We start from the raw sequence: 22,365 nt of genomic DNA, 5'->3' as shown, positions 1-22,365 counted from the left end.
GAGAAAATTGAGGTAAAGTTACCACAGGACCAGATTGTTGGAGGGCATGCTGGTTAAGCAGAAAGTGCAAGTAAGTGATAGTCACGTCTTCATTAGACATTTTAATTTTGTGTTGGACGGTGGAGGAAGTGGGGGTTGGCTCTTTCGGGGGCCTGTTTGTACCATCACAGAGTGTGCCTCTAGACAGGGGACAGTGGCAGATTTTAAGATATGGTGAACCTTCTTATTGGATTTTAATAGAATACCCATGAGCGGTTTGGGAGAAGCGGTAGGTCCATTAATATCGTATCAGGGCTCAAAAAATAATTACAATTTTACTAGACCTGCAGGTCGAATAACACATAATCTACTCAACCTAACTGTAATGTACTTGACCCGTAAAATGGATCTCAAATTGTGTGATCCCAGGAAATTAGTTTATAGAGTCACCTTTTTCTTAATTCTCACAAGTGCACCTTCAAATGTGAGAGCTCAGCATTTCTGCAGTACAAAAAAAACGTATTTTGTTTAATTAAGTAGACTAAAGTTTGCTACATGCATTACAAGAACCCAGCCCACATACCCATGAGGTAGAACTCTCATAACCTAGGACTTCTTTTAGTTTACTAACAACATTGCCATCAGGGCAGGAGTGTTTCTCAGTTTGTATAAACACTCAATTATATAAATATATTACTAAACCATGATGTGGTGACACACGGTCATCTACACACAGTAACTTTCCAAGAAATTTCCAAAATCCTCTCCACTAACTTGCAGCTTTACTGATAAAACTATACAGTGTATTAATCTGTGAAAATTGGGTTTCAGAATACATATCCTTTGCACATCAACATGTAAAGTATTCTGATTTGTTTTCATCCTATTAAAATATTTTTTCATCACACAGAAATATAAAAAAAAGGGCTTTCACAACTAATGAAATATTTTTCAATATGTTTGCACAGTTGACTTAGTCATTTAAATGTTGTGTGTTAGGAAAAACCTGACTCCCTTTTACATTCTAAGCAGCAGTTCACCTTACAAAGTCCTGAATCTCTCCAGTCGGAAGGAAAATTAAAGTGAGAAAAACTGACCTTTGACCTCTGTCTGTGAGCACAGGGCAAATGTGACATAAAAAACAAGAAGACTCGCCAATGCGAAAAGGGAGGTGGTGCCCAGAACAGAGACCTGGAGAGTGGCAGTGGTGGGTGTAGCATTGCATTCTTGAAGTTCTTTCCCCTGGTAGTGGCAGTTGCTTTATGGGGAAGAGGAGGTTTTGTTTAAAGTGGACATGTCCAATGTTAATATAGTGAACAGTCAGCACAAAACTCGCAAAAGCTTCAAGACCTTTGTATCTCTCTCTGAGTGCGTGCGCCATAGCTTTGCATTTAACGTTATTCATATAGGACAGAGTTTTGTTTGGTCAGAAGAATCAGTAATAACCTTGGGGGCTCAGAGGTGTCTTAAAAGTAAAGAGGCAGAAACCCCTACACACCATTGATATAGATATATAGATCTATTTATACTTTATTTTTTATATGTATTTGGGGGAGGGAGGGCGTGACCCTTTACGCAAGGGTCGCTCCCCTGAAGGGCAAATTGTTGTATTTTGGCCATTTCTGGCCCCCTTGGGGGAGGTTCGGCCTATTATTATTAGGCCACTCTGCCCCCAAGGGGGTCAGAAACCACTAGACACCAGGAATTTCTTTTTTGTCAGTTTCACAGGAGTGGAGCGACCCCTTAGGCAAGGTTCACTCCCCTGTTTGGGGGTTGGGGGGGGAGGGGGGGGGGGGGGGGGGGAGTAGGTAAATTTGTTGTACACAATTTCAGCCCCACCCCCCTCGGGGGCAGCTCGGCATATTGTAATCAGACCAATCTGCCCCCGGGGGGGGTGGGGCAGACAACCCTAGACACCAGAGATTTTTATTTTTTTCTGTCAATTTCATGCAAGGGGAGCGACCCATTAGGCAAGGCGAGCGACCCTAGGGGGCAAATTTATTTTAGGCCATTTCTTCTCCCCATTGGGGGCAGATTGGCCTATTTCTATAAGGCCAAAACCACTTAGGCACCAGGGATTGGTGTGTGTTTTGTTTGGGGGGGGAGGGGCAGCCCCTTGGGCAAGGGTTGCTCCCCATGGGGGCACATTACTGTTGGCCATATCTGCCCCACTTGGGGGCAAATAGGCCTATTTTTGGAAGGCCCATCGGCACCCAAGGGGGCAGAAAGCCCACCGGAGACCAGGCCCTACCACCACACCAAATAAATGGGGCCAAAGTTGTTCTGCCAAAATAATTAAATTGTGGGGCGGTAGCTACCAACCAGTAAGTGCCTGGTTATGCCCCCACCCCAACTGAAGGGGGGTAACAGTCTTTCAGCTCTCTCCCCGCACACTAAAACATCTTATCCCACGGCAGGCAAGCAGACAATTGATTATGTTGGGGTTTGGTTTTACATATGGGCCATGACAGCTTGGCTAACTCTCAAATTCTTCCCACTTGGAAAGGCGTGGGCTGCACTTTTTGGACTTTGTGTCACTGGCATGTAGAAAAAGCCACAAGACCTAGACACATCTGAAAACTAAGTATCTGCGTGATTCCAGGGAGGTGTGCTTCACATGCACCCCACACCTTTTTCTTACCCACAATCCCCTGCAAACCTCCACCTTTGATGGAAATCACACATTTTTGTGGTGGAACCTTCCCAGAATCTTCAGGAATCCACAACATTTCTACCACCCAGCATTGTCTCATATATGCCAATAAAAATTCTGCTGCACTTGTCAGCCTAAAAATTTTTTTCCCCCCCAACCAGCCCTCTTGGGCCTGCTTTGGTTCCCCCTCAATTTCAAAGTGTTTTTGGCTCTTCCCAGTCACTGGCACTTGGGCCACCTACACCAGTGAGGTATCATTTTTACCGGGAAACTGAGGGTAACGTTGGGTGGTAGGAAATTGATCCCGGTGCGGTGATGCCACACAAAAATGTGATTTTTTTTTAAGCTACATTTGTGGTTTGTTGAGGATTCTGGGTACGAAAACATTGGGAGATCCACAGAAGTCACACCTCCCTGGATTCCCTCGGGTGTCTAGTTTTCAGAAATGTTTGGGTTTGTATGTTTCCCTACATGGCTGCTGAACCCAGGACCAAAAATGCAGGTCCCCACCCCCGCAAAAACAGGTAGTTTAGTATTTGATAATTTTGATGTGTCCATACAGTGTTTTGGGGGCATTTCCTTTTGAGGGCACTAGGCCTACCCACACAAGTGACGTACCATTTTTAATCTGGAGACTTGGGGGAACGCTGGATGGAAGGAAATTTGTGGCTCCTCTCTTGTCACCGAAATGTGAGGAAAAAGTGTTTTTGTGGCCATTTTTTTAGCTTTGCAAAGGATTCTGCGTAACAGGACCTGGTGAGAGCCCCAACAAGTCACCCCATCGTGAATTCCTATAAGTGTCTAGTTTTAAAAAATGCACAGGGTTGGTAGGTTTCCCCAGGTGCCAGCTGAGCTAGAGGCCAAAACCCCAGCTTGGCACTTTGCAAAAAAACAGCTGTTTTGTTTGGGAAAATGTGATGTATCAATGTTGCGTTTCCTGTCACAGGCATTAGGCCTATCCACCCAAGTGAGGTACCATTTTTATCGGCAGACTTGGGGGGAACACAGAATAGCAGAACACGTGTTATTGCCCCTTGTGTTTCTATACATTTTTCCTTCCAAATGTAATACAGTGTGTAAAAAAAAAAAAAAAAACGTCTATTTGAGAAATGCCCTGTAATTCTCATGCTAGTATGGGGACCCAGAATTCAGAGATGTACAAATAACCACTGCTTCTCTACACCTTATCTTGTGCCCATTTTGGAAATACAAAGGTTTTCTTGATACCTATTTTTCAATCTTTATATTTCAGCAAATGTATTGCTGAACACCCGGGTACAGAATGAAAACCCATTGCAAGGTGCAGCTCCTTTATTGGCTCTGGGTACCTAGGGTTCTTGATTAACCTACAAGCCTTATATATCCCCGCAACCAGAAGAGTCCAGCAGATGTAACAGTATATTGCTTTCAAAAATCTGACATCGCAGAAAAAAGTTACAAAGTAAAACGTGGAGAAAAATGGCTGATATTTTCACCCCAATTTCATTCTTTTTTTAATTTCAGCTGTTATTTTCTGTAGGAAAACCTCGTAGGATCTACACAAATTACCCCTTGCTGAATTCAGAATTCTGTCTACTTTTCAGAAATGTTTAGCTTTCTGGGATCCAGCATTGGTTTCCCACCCATTTCTGGCTGAAAGCACAAAAACTAGTAAAAATGGGGTATGTCCCCGTAAAACGCCACAATTGTGTTGAAAAATGTGGTTTTCTGATTCAAGTCTGCCTGTACCTGAAAGCTGAGAAGATGGTGATTTTACCACTGCAAACCCTCTGTTGATGCCATTTTCAGGGGGGAAAAAACCACAAGCCTTCTTCCGCAGCCCTTTTTTCCAATTTTCTTTTAAAAAAATTGAAAAATAAATAAATTAAAAAAACTAAATTTTTGCTGTCTTTTGGCTTCCTTCTTGGTCTCCATCAGGGGAACCCACAAACTCTGGGTACCTCTAGAATCCCTAGAATGTTGGGGGGGGGAAAAAGATGCAAATTTGGCGTGGGTAGCTTATGTGGACAAAATGTTGAGGGCCTAAGCGTGAACTGCCCAAATAGTAAAAAAAAAAAGGCCTGGCACCTGAGGGGGGAAAGGCCTGGCACCTGAGGGGGGAAAGGCCTGGCACCTGAGGGGGAAAAGGCCTGGCACCTGAGGGGGGAAAGGCCTGGCACCTGAGGGGGGAAAGGCCTGGCACCTGAGGGGGGGAAAGGCCTGGCACCTGAGGGGGGGAAAGGCCTGGCACCTGAGGGGGGGAAAGGCCTGGCACCTGAGGGGGGGGAAAGGCCTGGCACCTGAGGGGGGGGGGAAGGCCTGGCACCTGAGGGGGGGGGAAGGCCTGGCACCTGAGGGGGGGAAAGGCCTGGCACCTGAGGGGGGGAAAGGCCTGGCACCTGAGGGGGGGAAAGGCCTGGCACCTGAGGGGGGAAAGGCCTGGCACCTGAGGGGGGAAAGGCCTGGCACCTGAGGGGGGAAAGGCCTGGCACCTGAGGGGGGAAAGGCCTGGCACATGAGGGGGGGGGGGGGGGAAAGGCCTGGCACATGAGGGGGGGGGGGGAAAAGGCCTGGCACATGAGGGGGGGGGGGAAAGGCCTGGCACATGAGGGGGGGGGGGGAAAAGGCCTGGCACATGAGGGGGGGGGGAAAAGGCCTGGCACATGAGGGGGGGGGGGGAAGGCCTGGCACCTGAGGGGGGGGGGAAAGGCCTGGCACCTGAGGGGGGGGGGGGGGGAAAGGCCTGGCACCTGAGGGGGGGGGGGGAAAGGCCTGGCACCTGAGGGGGGGGGGGGAAAGGCCTGGCACCTGAGGGGGGGGGGGAAAGGCCTGGCACCTGAGGGGGGGGGAAAGGCCTGGCACCTGAGGGGGGGGGGAGAAAGGCCTGGCACCTGAGGGGGGGGAAAAGGCCTGACAGCGAAGGGGTTAACAGTGTGGGGCTAGACATTTAGATAATGATGGTTGCAACTTTGGAGTGAGGAAGTTGTGTTGTACGGGGGATTTTTAAGGGATTGTTTAAAGGAGGGGACATGGACAGGTCCATTGCATTGTTTAATGAGACCACTGCTTTTCAGGATGTATGGCAGGAGCCGAGGGAATGTCGACCTGCCTCATTACAGCGTTCTTTTTCACATAATTAGGCTTGTGTTCTTTTAATGAGGTCCATCTGCAATAATCCGATATGGTGTGTATCAAACTACATCTACCAACAAAGACTGTATTTCCAGTTTTAAAATCCGATGCCTTTCATTTTATTTTAGATTTAGTGTGGTCACACTCTTCAAAATACTTCCTTTTCAAAGGGTCGATTTCTTTAATGTGCCCAAGCTTGATGTTTTGTAGTCTTTTATCAGAATAATTTCAGTCACGTTGGATGTTTTTAAACTCAAGGCAGATATAATTCACCTGACCAGCTTCGCTTTATTTCACCAGATAGGACATCAACAAGCACAATTAAACACAGATTAGCGAAGCTGAATGCCAGCGCACCCAAAGCAGTTTGGCAAGGAACAGGCAGAGACGTCAATAATCTTAAGGAGGCAACACTGCATTGGCATAGCTGGGGGTTTTAAAAAGGCTCAGAAGGGTGCAGTAGGGAGGGGAGTTCTCCAGGGAGCTCCAGGCTCAGATCTTAGTCAGGGATGCCCTCCAATCCGAGCAAAGGCATAATCTATTGTACCAACATTTCTTCCTTACCTGATACTCACTGCAAACATGCTTCACTTTGTTTCATTAATGTGCTGAAGTGAGCAACCTGGAATCACAACGGTACAAGAGCAAGTTAGGGCCTTACTTGCTCTAACTCATCGTCCTGACACTCACTCCGCTTGGGCTGCCATAACTGAGTCATGCACATCAAATGTAAGAGGCTTCCATCATTCATGAAGTTACTCAGGCTTCTATCACTAAGGGTAAAACTGCAGGGAACCAACCTCTGCGGTATCAGCAAGCAAAGAGCATGAAAAGGTTTGCTACTTTTACCTCACCGCCTTTACGATGCACTGCTTTTACTCCACACAAGTACTAATACTAGCTATTTATCTTTACCAAGCATCCATTATCACATCCTTTACTCCCACAGTACTTTACAATGCAGGTACTCACAAAAAAGGGTGGTTTAGCTGTAAGTCAAGAGCCAGAAGTGTGATTAAGGATCAGTGGTGGGTAGCGGTAAATGGAGACAGTCAATTTAAAGTTATGGGGTTAGGAAAAGGGAGGGAAGTGATTTTAAGGTTCAGTAGATGTGAAGTATGGGTGAGTTTAAGGTTATGGGGTGGGTAGAGTTAATGGGGGAGGGTGATTTTAGGGTTTAGTGGTGGGAAGAGGTAAGGTAGGGTTATTTTAAGATAAAGAGTGGGTAAAGGGAGGAAGGGTGATTTTATGGTCTTGGATGGACAGAGGTGAAGAGAGGTAGGAATGAATAGGGTTAAGAGGTTGTAGCAGTACAGGGAATTAAAATAATAGGGATTCTGAAGATTAATCAGCAAAATAAAATATATAGCTAAATTACAAACACATATGTAATTTATATATATATATTGTAAAGGGATATCAGACATTTGAACATGCAATTTGAGATAAAGGCATGGGCTATAAACCCCTTGTGGCATTACAACATGTTATCAAGGTAAACATGTATTGCTCAAGTGAGGGGAAAGGCGTACATTGTGACACCTGATATTCGACTGAAAGTAATGATGCAGGAACTTGCCTGTCACCCAAGATGACACGAGAGTGGGGGAGCCAAAGAGGACCAGAGTAAAGAACTAGATCCAGATATTTTAATAGCACATTAGAGATTAAAGAAATATTCCAACCAATGAAAACTGTCTGCATAAATGCTTCATCCTACAAGATAAGGCAAACTTCACGAACCCCTATGTCCTACACATAGAAAAAAGGTAGGATAAATAACAAATTCATTTATTTCTCCCACTCCACCACCCACCCTAATCGTGAAGGCACTGTGTTGCATTGAAGAACCACCTGAGTGTTTCATAAGCCAACTAGAAGTGCTAAGAACATGAGCAAAATCGCCGACATCTAAAAATAAAAAATAAAAAATTTGAAAGCAACCGCACAATGTTTGTAGAGGCACAAAATGGATATAGTGTGTTATGTTCCCTCAGGCTCGTTAACGCAGAAGGATTACAAAAAAAAAAAAAAAAAACACCTGCAACAAGCAAACAAGAAAACCCAAAGGTCTGCACAATTAAAGAAGACTTCAGTTTTCCTACTACTACTAATAGTTTTTCAGCTGGAAACGATGCTGGGGTTTTTGATTGCACCTTGCAAAGGAGATCTTGCCTGGAACAAGTTAATTAGCCAAGATGCCACAAAACCATTGGGATGTGCTGTGAGGGCTGAGTCCCCCCCTGGACAAGAGTTAACCCAGCTGCAGTGCAGGAAGACAAATCACTAAGAACAGTTAGCACTGCACGGGCCTCAGGGGGAGGGTTGTAACTTTTAGTTTGTTTGTTGAGTTTCCCTTTGCCCCAGACACCATGCATGCTGGTGTGAAACCTGCAGATTCCTTCTTTCCTCTTCAAGGACTGCCTCAGTCTCACCTCTTGGTATGGGGAGGAGACCAAACAACAAATTGCAATGGATGCACCCTTATTTGCTTCAATCCACTTTTGTCATTTGGCCATCATTGCGAGGTCTGCCTTTGGCTCTTCTAGCCACTTTGTAAGATGGCTTTACTTTGTCACAAAGCAGAGGAAATTGTTGGTAATAAAGTAGGCTGCAAAGTACATACAGGTACAATTTAAAAAAGCACAAGAGGAATGCAGTATGGATTCGGTTTTCACATAGTACTAAGGAAGACCTATTTTTCACCACAGTGAATCCCAAAGTGCAGGCCAACAGTCCCTTCAGGAAACTTCCTGATCGCTGAGGAGTGAAATTTAAGCTTAAGCTCAAAACACAGCTAGTATTACACAAGCAAGGCTCAAGGTGTCATTCAGTTGGTTGCAGACCACAAGCTCCATGGCCCAAAGAAAGGAGAAAAGAAACGTAGAAACTAAAAACTCTACTTTCAATCTTCTGGAGTGGAAGAAAAATGTGGTGTGTAGGAGAAAAGCATACCTAGAAGAACATTACAATACCTGGCTTACAACCATGATATACAGTCTGCTTGGTGGAGGAAGGGCTCAAATTACAGGGTTGTAAGGCCCACCATTCACATATTTGCTTTAAAATTCATAAAAGGACAAGAGTTTAAACATTCCTTTAAATGTCACTGAAGATCCCCAGCAAGCACGCTCTTCATTTAAAATTTTGTTAAACTGAACCGTTATTTTACCAGCATCCCCAAATTATTTCAGAATCTACCAAATTTGCCAATAAACTCCCCAACAGCGCCATGATGGAATATGAAATACAATTATTATACTGTGTAAAATCAGATACAAAATAGACAATTTTTAAATTAGCATTTTTACTGCCCCAATCACAGCAATCTCATACAAGATCACACGAAAATAGAATGTAATTACTAGCATGTCAACACAATTTATATAACATAATCCAGTGGTGGTATGTACAAATAACCCTTTTGTTAAGTAGTAACACCTATGTTCACTGTACAAGTAAGTTACGTGGCATCACAGTTTATTCCTTAATTTACGGTTTTGCTGCAAGTTGCCATACATAGGTTTGATACTAGCGAAATATACTATATGATATATTATATAGATTAGCAAAAAATACATTTCTGAAAAACAAGAATAAAAAAAAAAGAACTCACCCAAATAATAGTCACAGTAAAGATTTTGTATAAACTCTGTAGTTTATACATTCCGTAAATACATGTTTTTCAAATTCAGTTTACATTATTAACATTCTTCCAAATGACACCAATGAAAAACTTGCTTCAATAACGTAATGCTCTTTTGTGAAATAGTCCCCTTAGAAGTAATTTATTGTCTACCTCTCCAACACTCATCTTATGTATTTTATCCCACCATATTTCCTAATGGGGTAGGTTGTGTATGGAATTTGCCACTTACAGTTAAAGAGCCAAAACGTTTTCTGTTATTGTTGGAAATTTGTCAGTCTATTGAAAAAATAAACAACATAAGTGCGCACTGCCATTTTAGGGCAATGACCACCTTTGCTGACAACACTACAGTGTTTTCTTTTTTTAAATAAATAGAAATATTTTTGAGCCCTTCGCAGGACACATGCACATTACAAAAGCTACAATCTCAAGCAGAGAAACTCCTCTGTCATGCAGCGTACACTGCTATGGGAAACAAAATGAGGACCATACATTATAGCGTAGTAAATATAGTCTGTCCTCGTTCCCTCACATGGCTCAATAAGCTCAAAGAAAGACAGGCTGAACACGTACTAGAAGATCATCCATCTTCAGTTCAGGCCCAGGTCTCACCGTTTAAAACTTAAAATCTGTACATATAGCTCTCAATCAGAGATTTCATAAAGAATTTCATTCCCAACTCTGGACTGAAAGAAACAATTCCCTACTCAGGGCTGAAAGAAACAAAAAGGCACTTGAAAGGCTGACAGGAAAATGCTTAAATACTTTGAAAAGAAACATGACCGACTCCTCTATTACCCCCTTAACTTACTCCATTGCGTCCCAGTTCGAGGTACTCTAGATTTTATAATGTGCATCGCAGTCAGCAATCAAAATAGATACATTTAGAAACTAATTAAACCGTTTTTTTCCAAGACCCCTAAAATGGATAGGTTGGTGATGTACTGCAGCAGTTGAGAATCCCATTTAGTGATCCAAAAAACGAGAAATAGTATGGGCAGCAAGCTACTGAGCTTTCTGAGAAACATTCAGACCACTGTTGAAAGCAAACAACATCTGCTTCTCCGCAATACGTTTTGCATACATGCCTAGCCTAAATGAAATTGCCAAAATGTTAAATTTCTGATGATTGCAAAATACTGCAATTTTGTTTTCAAATAAAAACAAGTAGGTCAGTAACGAATATAAGTATATAGATTAAAAAAATATCTTGTCAAGAACTAGATACATCATTTGTGTACCCTGTAGAACAGTCCTAGTATTGCGAGGCACCATTGAATACAATTTGGCGGCCAGCACACTGCCCAACATACACACATGCTTTGGAAAGGAGTGTAGTCATTTGGCACTACTAAAAGAGACATAGCTTTGTTTCCAAGTTTACAATGTAAAGTTGACTTAAGAGGCAATATTCAGTAACAGGTTCTTCTATCCTTCACAAACACCATAAACCGTGTGCAAGCAGAGCCCTGAAAAAACATAGTATTTCATGGAGTTTTGCACGACTATAGCAATTGGAAACCTTAAGTACAGCAGTGTAATAGCATATTTATTAAAAAAATAATTGGTGTTATGTGAAATCTCACATTTACAGCACACAGAATAGGGTGCACTACAATGAAACATAAGATTTAAATTATATAATTGTGGGGAACGATTTTTTTAAGCCAAAGGCTGCATAATTCAAATGGATTGTTTACATTTTCACATTTTTAGTACTATACGAGAAGACTATTGCGAGTTTACACAATTACACAATGGAGATGACTGCAAGTATGTGATTTAGCATTTAAACTGAGGCTAGAGAAGATTCTAAGATAAATAGCGACAATACAAAATAATGATTATCTGCCATCTTAAGTCTATAACTACCCCTCAACACCATGCAATTAGAAAATAGATTTATAGATGTGCACACACACACACATATATATATATATATGTATATGTATATGTAGACAAAAACCACTGTAGTCAAAAAAGCTAGTTATATTGTGATCTACTTTTCACTCTATATACTAATCTTAACTTAAAAAGTGGAAGTCAAAACGGCACCAAAGGTCTAAAGGGTGACATCTGGCACTGTCTTGATCTAACAGGACCAACTTCAGTAGCATTACCTGTATGATATCCAACATCTACTGTGAAAGAACAATAGGAATGACAAAGTTTATCCATTTCCAAACTGCTCAGAACATATAGTTTAGAGTTCAGTGTAATATTTCTAGCAAAGACAAAAAGTTCAATGATTTTGTACCATAGCCCTTTTCCTACATAAAACGTAAAGTTTATCGAAAAACGAGGTGGGACATCTGAGTAGATTTGTAGTTTAACTGATTGTTGGGAGTAAATTTATGGTGTTCGCTTTTTCTGCAACAGTAGTCACGATAGTAAAAACTAACACATTCATCGCAAGAGACTTTTGAACAGATCATGCATGTGTTTGACGCGCCGGGTCTGTTACAAAAGCTACAACGTACTGAGCTTCCTGACTTCTGTTTTGTGCTGTTCTGAGAAGCCCGGTCTTGTGTTGAGGTTTGTGAGCAATATGAGGATTTTTCACGTAAAGCAGATGCAGGGGAAACCGTTTCGCTTTGAAGAGGTGTTTTCACCGAGAATCCACTCTGTTTCACAATGGGGTACTCTGGTCTATAAATAATCATACTGTCACAATTTTGGCAAGCTGTGGTGCTACAAGATGCACCACAATTTTGGCACTGTGCAGAAGTGGTCTCTTTGGCTAAATGTGTACGCTTCTGATAGTTTGGTGTTGTGTCGTTTTTTATCAGCCAGACGTCTGGTTTTACAGATTCGGGTCTTTTCAATGTTACCACACTTCGAGAGTCTGGATCAGTATATAAATCTAGATCATCTTGCGGAGAATAGTAAGAACTGTAAGGAGTGGCGTTTGTTCGTAACACTCCATTTGGATTAGGTGAAATGTGCAAAAAGTCATCAGAGCACCCATGTGGAGAGCTTGACATTGTCAGAAGAGAAGGTGAGGGACGAATTATTTCATCTTTTATATCATCTAAGGTTGAAACAATTGGTTCTTTCCGAAGACTCAAGGTCGTCATAAGAGGGGGTTTGTTTTTTCTTTCCAAGTAACTGTCATAGGTATCAACAGATTTTGATGGCTTGGTCACTTTTGGTTTGATGTAGTCTTTGGATGCCCTTTCACTAGCAGATTTCTGAAGTACCATTCTTGCCATTGACGTGTTTAAAGTTCCTTCTGCTCTTCGTTTCATTTCATCACTGCATCCTCGAACATCTTCACTGCTTTTCTTACGCTCGCTAACAACATCAATCTCTGAATATCCTTTATCTTTGACTTGTGCATGAATTTCAAGTAACAGATCACATTCCACCCTTGCCAAATAAAGTTCAAAAGAAATCCTTTTCACTTGGGTTGTGTCCACCAAGTCCTTCAGCTTGTATCCAATTCCAGGTTCGTGGTCGTATCCCATATAACTTAAGATCTGTTTTATGTGCTCTTCAGGTAATTTTGACTTTACAGTATAAACAAATGGTCCAGTATATGTCTGAAATAGAAGAAAAACGTCTCAAAAATTAATAAGATAAGCAAGGTTTTTAGCAATATATTCAAAAAATTTCAACAATAACTGAATTAATTATACAGGTTTTTACCCCTCTCACCCTTACCATCTTCTCGAATGTCTGACTCTTGCTTTAACATCATTGATTTTTGTGCTTAATGTACGTATAGTAGGTTATATTTAACCCCCTTTCCTATTCATAATATTAAACTTTATAAAAAAATAGTAAATGCTGGTCCGGTAAAGCAGATAACCGTGATGCTTTATACATTTTTTTAATGTCCTAAAGTTTATTACTTTTGCTTACAGATTTGGGATAAAATTGTTGCATATGTTCTGTTCAATTACCATTTGATAACGTTTCCTTTTTTTCAAGGATGATTCGGTCACATCTGGAATGCTGATACCATGACTAGAAACTTTGTGGATGACCGAATTGCTATTTTCTTACAAATAACTTTAAATTTGAAAGCTCTATGCAAATTATTTTCATGAGATGGTGGAACTTACTGTGTAAACCAGACTCGAAAGAGCTCATTCGTCGTCTGTCCAATCTATGATTAAAAGGGACCTTTTGTGGAGGTCTTTCACTTCCTTTTCGTCTATGTATGTTCCATGTCCCTTCCCTGAAAGCAGCATATGTGACAGCCCTTAAGGTTCAATCATATATTTAATAATAGTTGTTCAGGTTTTGTATGATTACTGGTGAATTTACACGTCTCCATAAATAGTTCTTTTGTAAGGCAGGTCCCTTCTTTTCTTTCTCTTCTCTTATACATAAATCCTATAAAAATGCTTTGCAACTTTACACTGATAATCCCAGTATGATATTCAATATTGCTATCGGTAACTGTGTTGCTTCTAATGGGAGCCTACTTATGGTTTTGTGACAATATAGTCATAGCAAATAGGGCTTGAACTGAAGTGTGCACTTGGGAAGCTACAATCATTACAAACCTCGTTTGCAGGTTCAATATCACATCCACTTTCTTTTTTTTTAATGAAGGTATACAAACTAAAAGGCTGTGCATTTTGTTCCTTACACCACAAAGCATTTTTTTAATTTGTTTTATTAGCAATTCAAAACCAATACAGAGAAGGAAAGAGAAGGGACTCAGCAGTACACGTTAAATATATCCATCAGCAGTGTTGAGGTATCACTATCAATTCGTAACTACAAGTGCCATACAATGGAGAAAGCTCCCATCCAATAAGAACAGTGGGTGTTTCACTAGAGGGAGGGAGAGGGAGGAGGAGGGGGAATTTGCTACTCAGCAAGGTTGTTGCGGGTCAGGGCCCTGCTGGAGTAGTACAGTTGCAGCCTTAAGGGCTTAACAGCAGCATGCAGCCATCTTGAACCACAGACACTCTGGGGGCAACAGGCTCAACATCTCCTAATCTGCTGGCAGGGCATCGGACGCTGCGTACCCCCACCCACCCCCCACCACCACCACCACCACCACCACCACCACCACTACCTGCCCGTGCACTCGGGTATTGCTCCAAGGGGACCCAAATGTCCCTGGGACACGAGCTCACTAGCACAGCTCCCAGAATCCTGTCAAGCTATCATAAAAGTGCACCACATCTTTGAGTCTGGCAGCCTTTTGCGGGACTGGGCAGCACCCCAATACATCGGCAACTGTCGCTTAGCCAGCAGCAACAGAAGCACAGTCAACTTTTTTTGTTCTGGAGGATCCTCCTTAACATAGCCTAGCAGTGCAACCCAGGGCGAGCGCTCCAGCTGGAGGTCAGCTATGTTGTCAACAGCATCAAAGACAGTGTTCCATAACTTCCCCCCCCTTCTTCACCCGAGCAGTCCCAGGCCAATTGTAAAAAGTCGGCACACGGCACCGGGTGCAGGGTGCATCTTCCAGGAGACCCATTTTATGCAGCCGCTCTAGGGTGTGATAGCGCATATGTAAGTATTTAAAATGCACTAAGCACAGCTGGTAGTTGGGTGATAGCGCTTGAATGCAGCAGAAGTGCCACTGCTTCCCTGAAATGGAGGTGTCAAGGGCGTCAGCCCACGCCTGCCTATTGCAAGGGACATGCACTGGATCCGTATCCTGCATATCAGACTATGTTCTAGTGATGAGACTGCATGGGAATGGTTTACCCAGAAAAGCTTCAACAATTCGGAAAGATGGGGGGGTGCCGCAGGGAATGAGCCATGGAGGCAACGCATCGTTGCTAGCAGCTGGAAGAATGTGAGTGTGTCTAGAATAGAGATAGCTGGACCCTGCCATGCTTGCTGAGAGATGATGGAGGCTTCTGGATAAATGTCGCCTGTGGTTGTGAGGTTCAGCTTGCGCAATATGTTGCATGTGCCAGTGTCAATCATGAGGGGTAAGGCGGGATAACCAATCAGCAGGGCAGAGGGGCAAAAGAGGGAATCTATTCCGGCCCGCCTCCTCAGTTCATCCCAAACTCAGACTGTGCAGCCCACAGTGTCAATCGTGGCCCTGGGACATATAGGAGTTTGGTAAAATGCCAATCAGAGGGGACATGGAGCTCTGTGGACATGTTTGGGTGCCATGCGAGATACCAGGTGGGGTATAACCAATAGTGTACTATTATAGTGTGTAAGTGCAATTTGCAAAAGGTCCATATGTGGTGCTGTCAGTCCGCCCAGCTCAAATGGAAGCATAAGGACTTATCAAGCAATTTGGGGTTGCTTCCCCACCCTCTGAAGTGTTAGAAGAAGGGATGTGGAATTCCTATAGCCCGACACCTGGGACATATTGTTTGGGGTCAAGGCCAACAAGTTTTCATGTTTATTTTGTTCTTGGGACAAATAGGCCCACCCCATGCAGCACAAACCTTTTGGCTGCCAATTTACAGAGAAGGGACTGTCTGCAGTTGAGGTAATGTGTGTTCATATGTTAATGGTGTTCGAACTTGTATTTATGGTTTATTAATCAAAAGCCTTTATTATTAGGGTGAGTGCTGTGAATAAAGCTTTAATGTTACACTGCACTACCGACAGTGGTTCAAGAAAAGAAAAAGTGTACACACATTTGAAACGTTTAAATATGAGTCCAAGTATACAGCTCCCGGAACACACTGTGATTAAATACAAATGTTTTGATAAGCTTGTAAGCAAGAATGATTATTCTTTGCTTTCAAAATAAAATGTTCAGAAAATAAATGGAAGTAGGAAAAAAACGTTACGCTAGTATGAAATTTTAGGTGCTATTTCTTTGAAGCGTCATTTAGTAAAATAGGTTGACGGATGCTAGAGTTTACAAAAAAATATTCCTAACGGAAAATCAATGTAACCATTTCCAATAAGATTATGGGAAGCATGAAAATAAACAAGTACGGGCAAACCCAACCGATGTAACATTTGCTGGGAGTCTTTTGGTTTCATCAATGCATGTTTTGTTTTGACATGGCTTTTATTACACTACTGTTGTGGGAGTTGCCAGGCCCTCACCATTGTAACGAACACTGGCAAAAAGCAAAAAACACGTTTTTGAGTCTCAAGAAGCACACATTACCACCAGTGGTGTAACAAAGGCTCCTCAGCCTCTGAAGTGCGGGGGACCACTCTGGGCCCCTTCAGCACAGCACCTGTCCTGAGTCTGGAGGAAGGTGGGCCCAGTCCATGTTATTTGCAGAGTAGCCCTCTCGAGATTTGTTACGCCACGTATTGCCACAGTAGTTCCTAGCCCTGAACAAAACTACTTTGTGTGCCAATATGCTCCTTGCGGAACAGCAGAATGTGATAACTCACAGTAAAGCCAGCCAAAAGAAAGGTAGAGAAAGAAATATAATTTTAATAAAATTAAATGTCTTGGTTAACGCCAAGACATTTTAGTGACTCAATTCTTAAAGAAAGCAAAGAAAGCAACAAAAGTGCACCCATGGTACAAGTGTATCAATTAGTGGCTTTTATGCATTCACAAGAACTTACAGATGTACACCAGGAAATCGTACTAGAAAATAGTTATGAACTGTATTTTAGCACAAGCAAATATGCGTGTGTAGATTTTTTCATGTGACAACCTATTGAGCGTTTACAAGTTCTCTTTCACTCCAACAACTTCATTCCCCAATCCTGGAAGAACTTCTACCATTGTAATGAGTACATTTCCAACCTTTCGCAGTATGGAAAAAGATTAGAGACGAGCTGGTTAACACCTTAAACCATGCAAGTTAGTAGGTTTGCAGGTTCAAAGGGAAGCAGCCCTGGACCTACTGCTTACTGCTTTCTCCAGCCCCCATATGTAGATCTGCAGAAAGGTGGCGAAATAAGGAAATTGCTATAGTAGGGATTGAAATTGCAAGTATTGAAGCCCTACTATAGTATTAGTCCTGGCATGATCAGAGAGGTTATAATCAGAGCTCTTACATAATGAGATTGCTGCCATAATTTGTCCCCAAAGGGACAAGTAGATTTTTTTTTACAGGACAAGTAGATATTTTATTAAATTCCACACCTCTGTATAAGAAAGGAACAGACGTGTCGTTAGAAGTATTGTGACAGCGGGAGGTTAATGAACAGGAATAAAAATTTTGGAAAGTATCACCATCTTTGCCAATGGTAACCTATCGCCCACAGAGAGCAGAAGATTACTCCATATCACCACACGCTTCTCCAACAGTCCAAACAGCCATACTCTGAGGGCTACAAAGTGTCCAAGTCTGGCTCAGTTAGACCCCAGGGTAGCTAACCGGCTCAGTCCCCCAACACAGAGGGAACTCAGACACAACCTCTTGGGTCACTGTCATGAGTGGGAAAATTACTGATTTTGCCGAGTTCTTAGAAATTCAGGACAACACCCTCCACCCCCTCAACCTGGTGAATTCCTTAACAAGGGGATCTAAATTTTCACCAAGGTGTTTGACACATAGGGTAACACTGTCAGTGTGCATGGAAACCAAAACAACATGAGGCAGAAAGGCCAGGCCATGATGGGAGTGGTGTTGACGGAGTCTAGCTGTGAGCGGTTCCATTGCAATGTCAAAAAGGACAGGAGATACTCCTGGCGCATGCCCAGAGTCACAGGGATATGGGGGTTAATCTGTCCATTAATGTGAAGGGGCAGGGCACAGAACTTGCGTAGAGGAGGTGGCTGAGATTGTCTTTTCTCAGTATCTGGCCCAGTTTTCTCAATGTGAACAGGTATGGCCATTCCAAGGAATCAAAGGCCTTAGTGGTGTCTAGAAAAATCACGGCAGCACAGAGGCTGCGCACAATAGTGTTTAGTACAGCAAAAAAGTCCGAAGGTTGTCAGACCCTGATCTGGTTTGACAATGAGTAGAAGCAGCAGGATCAGCCAGGAGGCAATTATCTTGGTAAGAATGTTATTATCCATGTTAATCATGGCGTATAGGACTCACATTTCTGTGGATCCTTGTCTGGCTTTAAAATGGTAATGAGCAGCGCCTCCCGTAGGGACGGTGATAAAATACCTCACATCAGCGATTCCTCGTACATGGAGAGGCGCCGCAGGGCTAAGAGGAGAGCAAACTCTTTAAAAAATGGAGTAGTGAGTCCATCTAGACTCTGGGTCCTACTAATCGCTTGTACAAGTTTTTGTACTGTGAATGGCTCATCTAGGAACCAACGATGCCCATTCTCTAGCCAGAGGAGTTGTAGCGAGTCAAAGAAGTCAGGATCTGGGGGTGCAGATGACTGATCTATCTCGGTTCAGTGTAGAATCGAAATGAGTCATTTCCCTCAGTACTGCCACTAATTACCACTTTGTCGCAGTCGGTTCTCAGCTCCTCAATGTGATTATTAGCCCAAGACTTACGCAACATATTCGCAAGTGTTTTGCCTGCCCAGTTGCCCTCCCCGTATCACCAGGCATGGACCTCCTTGCTTTGATGTGTGTCCCTGTGTGCGGCGTCTTTGAAATAATTCAATTTGCTTCAAACGCTACCTAGCATGGTTTCACTTTTGTCAGTGAAGAACTGAAGCTCTAGTACCCTGATCTCAGCCTTTAGGTGTGTCAAGTCACCCATCAGTGCGTGCAGTACCCCAGCCTGTTTGGTTATACTTATCCCACGGATTACAGTTTTGAACGCCCCCCAGAGTGTGGTGTAAGAATCCACCGTTTCCAAGTTATGTGGCGCCTGCACCTCCTCTCAAAACACACAATTGCGCAGTGCACCCCACAGAAGGCGCCATGTGAAAGGCCGAGGCCTAAAATCCAGAGGGGAGAAACAAGGCAGAACCAGGGCATGTTCTGAAAGGGTACAGGACATGTGAAAAACCTCACTATTCCACCCATCAACATGATGCCTGGCCAGCCAAAAATCAACACCTCAACCAATCGAGGCAGGCCGCGGTAATACATGTTCCCTCACCGCTGTCTCCATGATGAGCTCTCCATAGGTCAGTGACGTAATTATCCTCCATGATGGAGTGTAGTAGGGTGGGGTAGCAGAGAGTCGCTTGATCTGTCTGCTGAGGGGTCAAGCACTACATTAAAATCTCCGCCCCATAGTGTTGCCCAGGGCCAAGGGAGACAAGAAGTCTCCAAACCTCAGCATAAAAGGCAAGATCATCCACACCAAGGCCATAAATGGAAATTAGCATAATCAGGAGACTTTGAAACATGCCTGCTCGTATTTCATAGCGAATTTGCTTATCACAGAGGGCTTCACTTGTGTGTCAAGGTAGGTCTGTCCGGACAAATCGTAACCCCTGCGCATAGTTCTAAAAGTGTGCTATGTGTCCTTCCCATATCCAGCCCACTCATAGGTGGCCCAGTGTGCCCTCTACCAGACGTATTTCTTGTAGGAAGCAAACGTCTGAGCCGTACCGCTGCAAATACATCAGCACGTGCATGTCTTGCGCGCGTCATTCAATCCACAAACATTTCACGTCACACAAGTTAATGGCGCCATAGTGTGTCCTTCATGGTTTCAGCCAGTGTGCCCTTGCAGGGGGGAAACAGCCGTTGCTTAGTGGGTGTTCACTGACTGAAGGTAGACGAAGAGAAGGGAGAGAAAAAACAAGAATAGATAACAGTCAAAAACAATACCTTAACAATAGTACCACCCAATTCAACTCCCCAACCGGACCAAAAGCATCCCTTTCACTCCACACCTGGCACTGGTGAAAGAAAAGAAAGAAAGCAAACCAGGGACTCATCCCAATGGGGCAGCTAGAAGCCCAGCACATTCCCACCTATGAAGAAGCTGGGGACGAGATTATAGTGGCAATTCACGCTGATTATAAATATATATGGTACAAGCCCAACAGTCCAGGAGGTCCTACAAATTTGAAACTCCCATGTCAAATAATACCATTGGTGCTCGGGAGTCAAACAAGTAATAATACAGCTGGAGCGCACAGAGCTTAAGCATTCACGTTAGTGTCCCTATTGAGTGTAGGTGATTTCAGTGTGCAGCCTAGATGCAATTATTGGGATACCCTTAAATTTGACGGCCGCCTTTGGGTTGGTGAAATACGTGGTCTTTCCAGCATGGAAAATTCAGAGTTTGGCTGGGTACAGGAAGGAGTACTTTGCACCTGTCTTGAGAAGGGAACGTTTAATGGGCAAAAAGAAAAATCTCTTCTGGCTGCCTGTACGACGGCCGTAAAGTCCAGGTACAAGGAGACTGTTGTGCCCTGGTAAATTAGGGTTTATTGATCTCTTGTGCGTTGCAGCACTGGGTCTCTCTCCCTGTAGCTTAGAAGGTGGACAGTTATGAGTCGGGCCAGAGTTCCAGGTGGAGGACGTGGACCCCGGGATCTGTGTGCTCTCGACCCTCAACATGGCAGAGAGACTTCCCAAAAAGGCCACGCAGCATAATTTCAATGTAGTTCTCCATGTGGCAGTGAACTCTGGAACACCAATGATTCTTACATTGTACTGTTGTGAGCGTGCTTCAAGGCCTTCAGTTTGATTTTCGATGACCTCTGAAACCTTTTCCATTTGGAGCAATTTCTCACTCACCAGTGTCCAGTCGTCTTCAATGGTTGAAGTGTGACTCAAGTTGGGTTATGCCTTCTCGTGGCCATCAGCTCTTTCTTTGAGCCAGTCAAATGTGTCAGTCAACAGATCAATCTTGGTGTGAACGGCGGTTAGGTGGAGCTTTAAATCTAGGAACATTGCACGCATGTGCCTCTGGGGGAGTGCTCTCTCCACTGCCCGAGCACAGCTATCTTCCATTGGTTGTTCTGTCGTGCACATCATTTGACGGTTTTCAAATGTGAGGTTTTTTTGCTTTGCGTTGGCTTTCATCATCTAATTGGTGGGATAGCTGTGTTGGTGCAGTCGCAAGGGAGGCAGCATCAGTCAGTTGGGCAAAGTGGGCATCATACTTTAGGAGGGTCCCACCTCACCCCAAAATAATATTCTTGGGGGAGGGGTGTATTGGGCACGAGGATGCAAAGTAGTCGCAAGACATTTTGGCTTTAGCTGTGCTCTGGGCCAACATTAAACCAATCTCTGTTGGGGATGTAGGTAGAGACAGGCCCTGCGAATGTGGGGAGACCCTGCCCTGCCACTCCCCACAGGCCACAAGCGGAGGACACTGGCTAACTGGTAGTCACTTGCTCAGGTGAGGGTCTCTTGAATCATCAAATGCTGTGCTGTGCTCGCGGAGGGTCAGCAACACCCGTAGATGCTCAGCTAGGGATCATGCCTATGCTCTGCTGAGCTTGTCCCAGTCACTGGAGGGGCACAAATGTAACCCTCCCACAGCTGCTGATCCACAGTAGAGTCACCACAGCAGGCTATGTGGCGAGCTTGGAAGCCTCTGGTAGCCCACAGAAGTAGACTGGCAGTAACGTCACTGCAGTAGGGTGTTTGGCTAGTAAGGTGAGTCGCATCTTCTGGCCCATTTAATTTTCCCTTCTCACCGCTCCAGTTCGCAGGTCCCATGTATGTCGAGCACCGGAGTAGGTGTCTCCACTAGTCTCAGGCTGTAGTTGCCTCCACAGGCCTCACGTATGGACTGCTCTCTACGCCACTCGGAGCATGATGGTGGGTTCAGTCACTTCTGTGCCGTCTTTGCAGCCAAAAGTGGGTCCTCCTATAAAAGCAGTGTTGCGGGTACATACACAGAAGCCGGTTTTCAAGTCAGACAAATGACAATATTCAGCCCCCAGTCAGTGAAGCATTCCAGAGTGATGGCAATCTTGCGGTCGAGCTCTCTGGTGCCCCTCCCACACTGCAAAGCATTTTTAACCAATGAAAATAAAGGAGGAAGGCTACAGATACTTGAATTAGCTAAGATTTACCTAACAGAACTTTTCAAACTGGAACACTTAGCACAAATCACCAAAGAGTAGATTTACAAAAGTCACTTTTACCAGAGAGAAGCACAACTTAGAACTCAGTAGCTGACCACTGAAATACAAACTACAAATTCATTACTTAACGCAGGTTATAGTCATGACAACAATTATTATTCAGAAGACATAACTTGCAGTGATCATTTGGTTCATG

General features: G+C 43.7%; 1 protein-coding gene across 5 annotated transcripts in view; it reads right to left on the bottom strand.

The window, feature by feature from the left end:
- The window catches only part of SPATA2 (spermatogenesis associated 2), a 175,997-nt gene that overhangs the window by 93,089 nt on the left and 60,543 nt on the right, over window positions 1-22,365 (bottom strand). For 3 of the 5 annotated variants that reach the window (XM_069243657.1, XM_069243656.1, XM_069243658.1), the window contains one exon: window positions 10,921-12,934. The exons of the other annotated variants lie outside the window; for them this stretch is intronic. In XM_069243657.1, coding sequence (XP_069099758.1) covers window positions 11,681-12,934 — 1,254 coding nt within the window. In that variant the 3' untranslated portion in view covers window positions 10,921-11,680. Of the gene's footprint in view, window positions 1-10,920; window positions 12,935-22,365 lie in introns of those variants that run through there. 5 annotated transcript variants of the gene reach the window in all.

Source organism: Pleurodeles waltl, chromosome 7 (assembly GCF_031143425.1).
Source record: "Pleurodeles waltl isolate 20211129_DDA chromosome 7, aPleWal1.hap1.20221129, whole genome shotgun sequence".
NCBI classification, from domain to species: Eukaryota; Metazoa; Chordata; class Amphibia; order Caudata; family Salamandridae; genus Pleurodeles; species Pleurodeles waltl.
Note: the sequence above shows the minus strand (reverse complement) of the source record. Positions and strands in the feature narration are given on the sequence as shown.